The sequence below is a fragment of the Tachysurus fulvidraco genome, chromosome 21, assembly GCF_022655615.1.
Source record: "Tachysurus fulvidraco isolate hzauxx_2018 chromosome 21, HZAU_PFXX_2.0, whole genome shotgun sequence".
NCBI lineage: Eukaryota > Metazoa > Chordata > Actinopteri > Siluriformes > Bagridae > Tachysurus > Tachysurus fulvidraco.
In genome coordinates this window covers 21,980,905-21,988,404 of record NC_062538.1, presented here as the reverse complement: position 1 = coordinate 21,988,404, position 7,500 = coordinate 21,980,905, and the positions used below count along the sequence as shown (strand labels likewise).

General features: G+C 38.1%; 2 protein-coding genes and 1 long non-coding RNA gene across 6 annotated transcripts in view; 1 reads left to right on the top strand and 2 right to left on the bottom strand.

Moving 5' to 3' along the window:
- The first annotated feature begins 509 nt into the window (after positions 1-509).
- On the top strand, positions 510-4,830 carry LOC125139868 (gastrin-releasing peptide). The gene is made up of 3 exons (XM_047805745.1): positions 510-871; positions 3,591-3,841; positions 4,498-4,830. Exons 1-3 carry the CDS (start codon positions 733-735, stop codon positions 4,549-4,551), a joined length of 444 nt encoding a protein of 147 aa, XP_047661701.1. The 5' UTR covers positions 510-732; the 3' UTR covers positions 4,552-4,830.
- Positions 2,875-5,831, bottom strand: LOC113655461. Of its 4 annotated transcripts, none has more exons than XR_007138935.1 (4): positions 5,646-5,831; positions 4,071-4,140; positions 3,694-3,814; positions 2,875-3,595 (listed from the first exon to the last, which is right to left on the bottom strand). It is a non-coding gene; the product is annotated as an uncharacterized LOC113655461 (long non-coding RNA). The 4 variants fall into 4 exon arrangements; XR_007138933.1 differs by lacking the exon at positions 5,646-5,831 and adding an exon at positions 4,460-4,576; XR_007138934.1 differs by lacking the exon at positions 5,646-5,831 and adding an exon at positions 4,442-4,575.
- A 240-nt stretch (positions 5,832-6,071) lies between these two features.
- The window catches only part of rx3 (retinal homeobox gene 3), a 3,006-nt gene continuing 1,577 nt past the window's right edge, over positions 6,072-7,500 (bottom strand). The window contains exon 3 of the mRNA XM_027165486.2: positions 6,072-7,231. Within this exon, the coding sequence (XP_027021287.2) occupies positions 6,815-7,231 (417 nt within the window). The 3' untranslated portion in view covers positions 6,072-6,814. The remainder of the gene's footprint in view (positions 7,232-7,500) is intronic.

Sequence of the window (7,500 nt, the reverse complement as noted above, 5' to 3'; positions counted from 1 at the left end):
TTTAGACAGAGCAATATCATCCTTCCTGTTTAAAAAATGATTTCTGTTGCTTCACAGAATGGTTAAAAGCTTTATATAAACAAACCATAAACAAGATCTTTTCAGAACTTTGTCCTGGACTTTTGATCCGTCCTTGGTCTTTATTGGATGCTGTGTTGTCTTGGGTTCTTCGAACAAACAGGTATTTCTACTGAGATCATAAGGAAATGAGGACAGTGGAAAGAACGGAAGAAGTAAACAAGTGCTGCTTTGTAAAATCATTAAAGAGAGAAACTGTGAAAACAACAAAAAGCGAAAAACAAGGAAACAAAGAAATGAGGGACATTATATAGGGAACAGATCCGTTCTGCAGATTGTGGAATGAAAAACCTGAAAAATAAGCAGCATCAGTATCGGTTCCATCAGAAGAAAAGGTCCATCGTTCAGTAGGGTGATGGTGGGGGCGTGACAGCGGAGGGGTGGATGGCGGGGGTGAGGCCGGTCCTCATGATATTAATCACCATATTAAGCCTTTGACATTTTGCCTTGAATACTAAACGTTATTTCTCTGTTGATTGACACGACGCTCTTTTGGACGTCATTAAGCTTTCAGGCTGTTCACCTGCTTTGTGTCCTGCTCTGGTATAAATACTCTGATCTCCACACACACTCACTCAGTCACACACACACACACACACTCCACAGCACTGCACAGGAGGAGTAGTAGAAGTCCAGCCGTGTATCTTCATCGTCATGTGTGTCCTTTGGAGATACAGACTCGTCGTCTGGGTGTCGGCCGTCTTGCTGTGTTTCCTGCTTTGTGACGCTCAGCTCCATAACGAAGCCCAGAGCGGCAAGTTAGTGTTCGCACGAGGAAACCACTGGGCTGTGGGTGAGCAGCGCGTCTGTCTGTTATAATAAATACGGCTGTGTTTTAATATTAAATACTGAGGTTTATTTTAAAGACTAAAACTCTGAATGAAGTTTTAATGTTAACTTTTAAAGCCAGTCTAGAAATCTTGGAAATCTTGGAAAGGATCAAAAAGGTTTGAATTTGTTTGTTTGTTTGTTTATTTATTTATTTAATTATTTATTTAATTATCTATCTATCTATCTATCTATCTATCTATCTATCTATCTATCTATCTATCTATCTATCTATCTATCTATCTATCTATCTATCTATTTATGTTTCTTTTAAAGACAATAGAAAGGAAAGTCATAAGAAAGAGAACTTGTCTATCTCCTTCTTCTTCTTCTTCTTCTTCTTCTTCTTCTTCTTCTTCTTCTTCTCCCCTTTCTTCTTATTTGTCTTTTTATTCACCTCCTCCTCCTCCTCCTCCTCCTCCTTTTGGTTGACAGGACAGTGAGGTTATAAATCATTCTAGAACATGTGTGTGGAAGAGTAGAGGAGTTGAGGGATGAGCAGCAGGACAGTCCTCATGATAACAGGAGCAGAATCGTTTAGGAATAAACTGGTCTTGGATGTGGAAATATTCCTGCTGTGTGATGTGAGAGCAGACACGGCAGGCAGGAGGACGTCAGGTGGAAGAGAATTAGAGCATCAGGATCAAATCTGCAGGAAGGAAAAAACATGGGACACCATTGTGACTTTCTTTATTTGCTAAATGATCTGAACTCAGTCCTGAGACTTTAGACAGGTCTGTACTCGTCTTTGGCAGTTTGGTGTTTAATAAACACTCAGAGTTGAATTGTGTCAAGCGACAAGACGCCAATCTCCAGAAGACTTGTGTCACTTTTGCTTCAGAAATGACAACAAAGTCACCTGTCTTTAGTTTTATTCCATTTTCTTTTCCATTTACACAGAAATGAGACTTTTGACCCCTAAAGGATTGTTCATTAAAATTATTTTTAATATTATTACGTTTAATTAACAGTCGCTCAGCTTCAGTTCTGGCTCAGTTTCACTCGTGTGGTTCAGAGTTTTTATTAAATCTCTCTCTCTTTTCACAACATTTTAAAATAACATGTAATTAGTAGGGGGGGAAGGGTGGCTTAGTGGTTAGTACGTTCACCTCACACACACCTCCAGGGTTGGGGGTTCGATTCCCACCTCCACCTTGTGTGTGTGGAGTTTGCATGTTCTCCCCGTGCCTCGGGGGTTTCCTCCGGGTACTCCGGTTTCCTCCCCCGGTCCAAAGACATGCATGGTAGGTTGATTGGCATCTCTGGAAAATTGTCCGTAGTGTGTGTGTGTGTGTGAGTGAATGAGAGTGTGTGTGTGCCCTGTGATGGGTTGGCACTCCGTCCAGGGTGTATCCTGCCTCGATGCCCGATGACGCCTGAGATAGGCGCAGGCTCCCCGTGACCCGAGGTAGTTCGGATAAGCGGTAGGAAATGAATGAATGAATGATGTAATTAGTAAGAATGTGTTGTATATAATAAAAAATCTCGGCTGAATAGTTTATACAGTCTTTTGACTTTTCAATCCTGATCGGTTAAAGAAGGGGTGGAGTCATTTACTGACAACAACAACAATAACAACAATAAAAATAAATCATTGCTGTAATTGTATTTAATCTTCTGGACCTTTATTGGTATTAAATCCTCACACTCTTGTACCTTTCTTTACCTTTATAGCCTCTGAATTGGATTTCACTTCTGTTTTCTTTTCCTTCATGGTTTAATATCAAACTGATGAACAGCAGATGATCATCGTGTCTCTGTTCCGTTCAATCAGCCTCTCGAGCATCTAACAGCCTCCTCGAACAGGAGGACATTAAAGTGTTTTGTTTGGTTTTTATTCTGTCGCTCGCTGATGCTTTAAAGCACCAATCAGAGACAATGACAGTGACATCACTGATTTTATTAAAGAACCACTTAATGAAGTGCGTTCGCTCTTTATTTCAGACGGACGCTTTGCTTTTGTTCAGCGACGCAGCTACAAATCACTACAGTAAAGAACTGGCGATCTTTAACTCTTTATAGTGCTCAAAGTATCCAAGAGGTTAAATACAAGATGACGGTGTTAATAAACACTCCTCAGATCCTTTAACAATAAATCTTCATCTTTTTTGATGGCTAACACAAACCACGTTTATGGTTTATGTGCTTTCTTGTTAGCATGATGCTGGTAACTAAAGGGAAATGTAACAGACGTGATTTTTCTCTCTGATTATTAAAAACTATTTCTGTATGATTGAAAAATCCGCTGGAATTTGACTTAGCACTGAGAGCCAGATGTTAGACATAGTAAACTTCTGAAGATGGATTTTGATCCAAAGTTCAATGCCGATCTTCCTCAATACAGCAGAACTACTGGAAGTTCAGATGTAGCTTAATGCTAACTGGAATTTCAGTGTTATCTGAGCTTGTTTCTGAGTAATTCACCAACACAACTGAGGAGAATGTTGATATTCCTGCCATTAACCTCAGCTAGTTAGTGCAATCATTCATTGGTATCCACACCATAATGCTATTATTAAAAAAACCTTACACAAACCATAAGAGCTGGAAGTTTATAAAACTACAGTAAAGCTTTTGGAAGACAGAGTCCTCAGATGGGCCACTAGTGTGATCTTTTCTTTTAGTATTTAATACTTTACTAGACATGATTGGTCGCTCTAACAGTTCCTGGTGTTTCTCCACAGGACACCTGATGGGTAAGAAGAGCATAGACGAGACGATGAGCTCGGACGACCGTGACTTGGATGCTCAGGCCTATTTAATCAGAGCAGAAGCCGACACACTCACACAGCCGTCCAGACTACTGAAGGCTCTCGTCAAGGTTCTGTCTGGATCAAAGAGAGACACAGAAGACGAGAGGGAACGATGGGAGCGCTCGATGGAGCTGAAGACAAGGCCGGAAGAGCAGCTGGAAAGACAGAGAGGGGTCAATCAGGTGAACTCTTGGGTTTAAATCTCATTTAAAATTCCTCCATGAGCAATTTTAATTTTTTTTAAATATGATCAATTTAACAAAATAAAAAGATTTTTTTAAAATAAATTTAAAAAAATCAATCCTTTTAATTTTGTAAAGGAAGATTTTCTGTGTGACGTTTGTGAATCTTATTTAATCACTTGTAGCAGTATAAAGACCGACCACCAGGGGGAGCTCTTTAATACTTAACTGATATCACCATCACTCCTCTGTTGACTCCAAATGAATGCTGCAACACTGACATCTGTGTTTTCTGTATACTAGTTTGAAATATGTGATAAAAATGAAACATTTAGTCTAAAAGAAGTCTGTAAAAGTCACAGCAAACGTTTTTATTACTGTTCTGATGGTCAGTAATAATTTGTCTTGTCCTGTGTTCCATGTTCACGTCCAACACGTGATTAGTTCTGTTGGTCAATTCACTACAAATTTAACTCTATAAACTGTAACTCTAATCTAAGGGCTCAATCTTCAGGCTTTAGATCTACAGTAATATTAACATCTATAGAATGTCATCATGAAATTAGAAAACATTTAAGTTTAAAAAAAAAGTTTAATAACTTTAAAATGATTAATAACTTCATCTAATGTTTCCTCGTCTGATTTTCTGGATCCAGGCAGCCAAGTTTTTGTTACTGGCTTTAAACACCAGAGATTCCGACACCAGCTGAAGACGAGCATCAGGTCTGATCTGTAATCAGAACCATGCAGTTGGAAGCAGCTGAGGAATGACGTCAGTCTAATAGAAATGAAACACCTTAATCTCTCTGTCTGATCATGTCATGATCACCACATCCGCGCGGAGATCACTTTTATTTTTATTTTTTTTGTAAGTTTCTCTCATTTTAACGCCAGTGTTTTTAGGCCTGAGGATTTAATTGTGTTCTTCTGGTCTGTTTGTGTGACTGATGTTCAATAAAACCTTAATAAACCTGTGGTATTTAAACACACACGACTCTGATGGGCTCAGTTTTTACTCGGATCGGATTATTTTGGTCAGTTATAACCTCAAACAGAAAGACGTGGGCTCACATTTAAACACTCAGGAAATTTTATCATCCCATTTCTATTCTGTAGAGATTCTCTCCTTCAAACCACAGAGATTTCAAACCATTAAAGAAATAAATGTATTGTTATAAAGGTTAGTTCCTGTTGATCAGGGTGTTTTTCTACAGCAATGCAACACACAACAATGACACAAATCATCATGACGTTTAAAATGAGACACCATTGTTGTGACCTCCAGCACAACACGATAGTGAATCGACATCCACTATATATCTCTTGATTTTCTGTGATTTTCTGTCTTCTCTAATCGACACGTCAGCCAGTCAGTTTCGTCCCTAATGGACGATATGAGAAGAAAAAAAACGTGTCAGTTGGAGAAAAGTCATCATTAAAGGAGCTGTAATTATTCTCTCATCTGTCCGTCATCACAATGAGTCCAACTCAAAACATCACGCGTTTCCACAATGACGCGTTAATTAGAGCTCCAGTGTTTCCTTTCAGTGCACTTAATGAGTCACTCTTCTGTCTTTAAAAAAACTTTTGTAAAGTTGATAATAAAGGAGTAACACTTTGTTGTTTTTTAAAATACTTTTCTTATAGAGCATTTTAAACACTTTTATGTATTTTGTGTTGTTGTTTTTTCACAATGGGATTGTTTCACATGATTCACTGATTTTCACCTGTCAATTTTTTTTGTCTTGACATATTACACACATAATAAATTAATCATTTCATCGATTTTCTTGAGGTCACCAACCTTTTCAGGTGTTTTCCCACAGTCTGGATTAGATACTTCAAGGGCTGAACGTAATTCTACAGGTGATGATAAATACAAAATGAAACAAAATAAAATCCTAATTGGTTGGTTTACATCTGTAGAAGCGTCCAAAATGATGGAGATTGTGTTGCGAGTTCAATCGAGTTTCAAAATGCTGCGAGTGAATATGTGCCCGCTAGATGGCGGTAAAAGTAAACTTTTTAATGCTCTGCTCTTGCGTGTGTTTGTTAATTTTTTTTAAAGATCGACCACTAAAGGGCAGTAGAAACAACTAAAAAAACAGACGTTAAAGCTGAAAACTAAGAAACTTTGTGGTGAGAATTTTTTGACTGAAATCGTTTCATTCTACAAATAACGCAGAAATGAAAATAAACTCAAATATATCTAGAAATCATTTATTTAACATTTTATATTTACATTTAGATAAAATCATAATCACAGTTTACACAAAGCATCAGAGGAGAAGAATAAATAGATTGTCATGCCTGTGAGTGCTCACAGTAAAGAAGTTCATCAAGCACAAAAATCTTGACAAAACAAAACCTTTTTGATTTTTTTTTATTAATTTTTTCATCCCTGACGTTTCTTTGATTGGTGTTTAAGAAACACTCTGTTGGAGAACACAATTTGTTTTAAGTGATCTTTAGAACCCAAATTGCTTTTCATCCAAATTAACCTTTGTTTGTTTGCCCTTTCTAATTTGTTCTTGTTGCTTTTTAATTCATGTATTCTTACAAATGTTATAATAACATGCAAATTATTATATTAGCATATTAATAGTAGTATGAAATTATTATTATGATATGAAGTACACTAGTAATGCTGATTGTTTATAAGCATATTCTTTATGAAAAGTCCACTGAGCTGCTTCAATGAATAAAAGTTCCTATAAAAATGTTTACAAATTAAGATTTAATTCTTGTTTTAGAGTTCGATGTCTTTTTCATGCCACAGGTTATTGTCACTAGCACATGTCCATTCTGGGGCTTTAAAGTCTCTCCTGTCCTGCTCCTGGGTTTCTTCATACACGAGACATTATGATGGGCTTAAGATGTGTATCTTCTCTCTCACACTGTCTACAGGAAGTATAGAGTTGATTTATGGTTCCTCGACCAGTCCACTATTCCCTAGTCAGGTGAATGCAGACCCTACCATGTCTTCCCTATGGCCTGAATGTGCTCCTTGGCCTTCATCCTGAGTGAGGCGATGCTGGAGTTGCGAGGGTCGGCGTCCTCCAGAGACAGTGAGTCCATGAAGCCTGAGCAGTGGAAGGGAAGTGGAGCAGGAGCAGAAGGACATGGAGCTCCGAGGGGCAGAGCGTGACTGACAGCAGGACTTCCAAGGTAGGATGGAGGAGCATAACTGGATGGAGAGGTAAGGAAGGGAGGAAACGAGTGCAGTGGAGAGGTGGAGGAGGAGACACAGGGTGGTGCCATCCATGGTTCGAGAGCAGGAGATCTTGGGAAGGAGAGCATTGATGAGTCCTGCAGCTTGATGGGGCTGATGGAGCTCAACTCCAACTTCTCCTGACGACGCCATTTAGCACGACGGTTCTGGAACCACACCTGAGAGAAATATACCACGTTACCAACAGTTACTACACTGCCTCAAAGTTACTGTGAATAACTCTGTCCACCCACAGAGCTATAATAATAATAATAATAATAATAATAATAATAATAATAATAATAATAATAATAATAATAATAATAATAATAATAACAATGAGGGATTTACACAAATACACAATCTGTCTATCTGTATCGCCCCATTTCTTTCTTTCTTTCTTTCTTTCTTTCTTTCTTTCTTTCTTTCTTTCTTTCTTTCTTTCTTT

Coding starts and splice junctions, on each gene's coding strand:
- LOC125139868 (XM_047805745.1), top strand. CDS start 733: ATGTGTGTCCTTTGGAGATACAGACTCGTCGTCTGGGTGTCGGCCGTC. Junction 872..3,590: donor AGGAAACCACTGGGCTGTGG/GTGAGCAGCGCG, acceptor GTTTCTCCACAG/GACACCTGATGGGTAAGAAG. Junction 3,842..4,497: donor GACAGAGAGGGGTCAATCAG/GTGAACTCTTGG, acceptor TTCTGGATCCAG/GCAGCCAAGTTTTTGTTACT.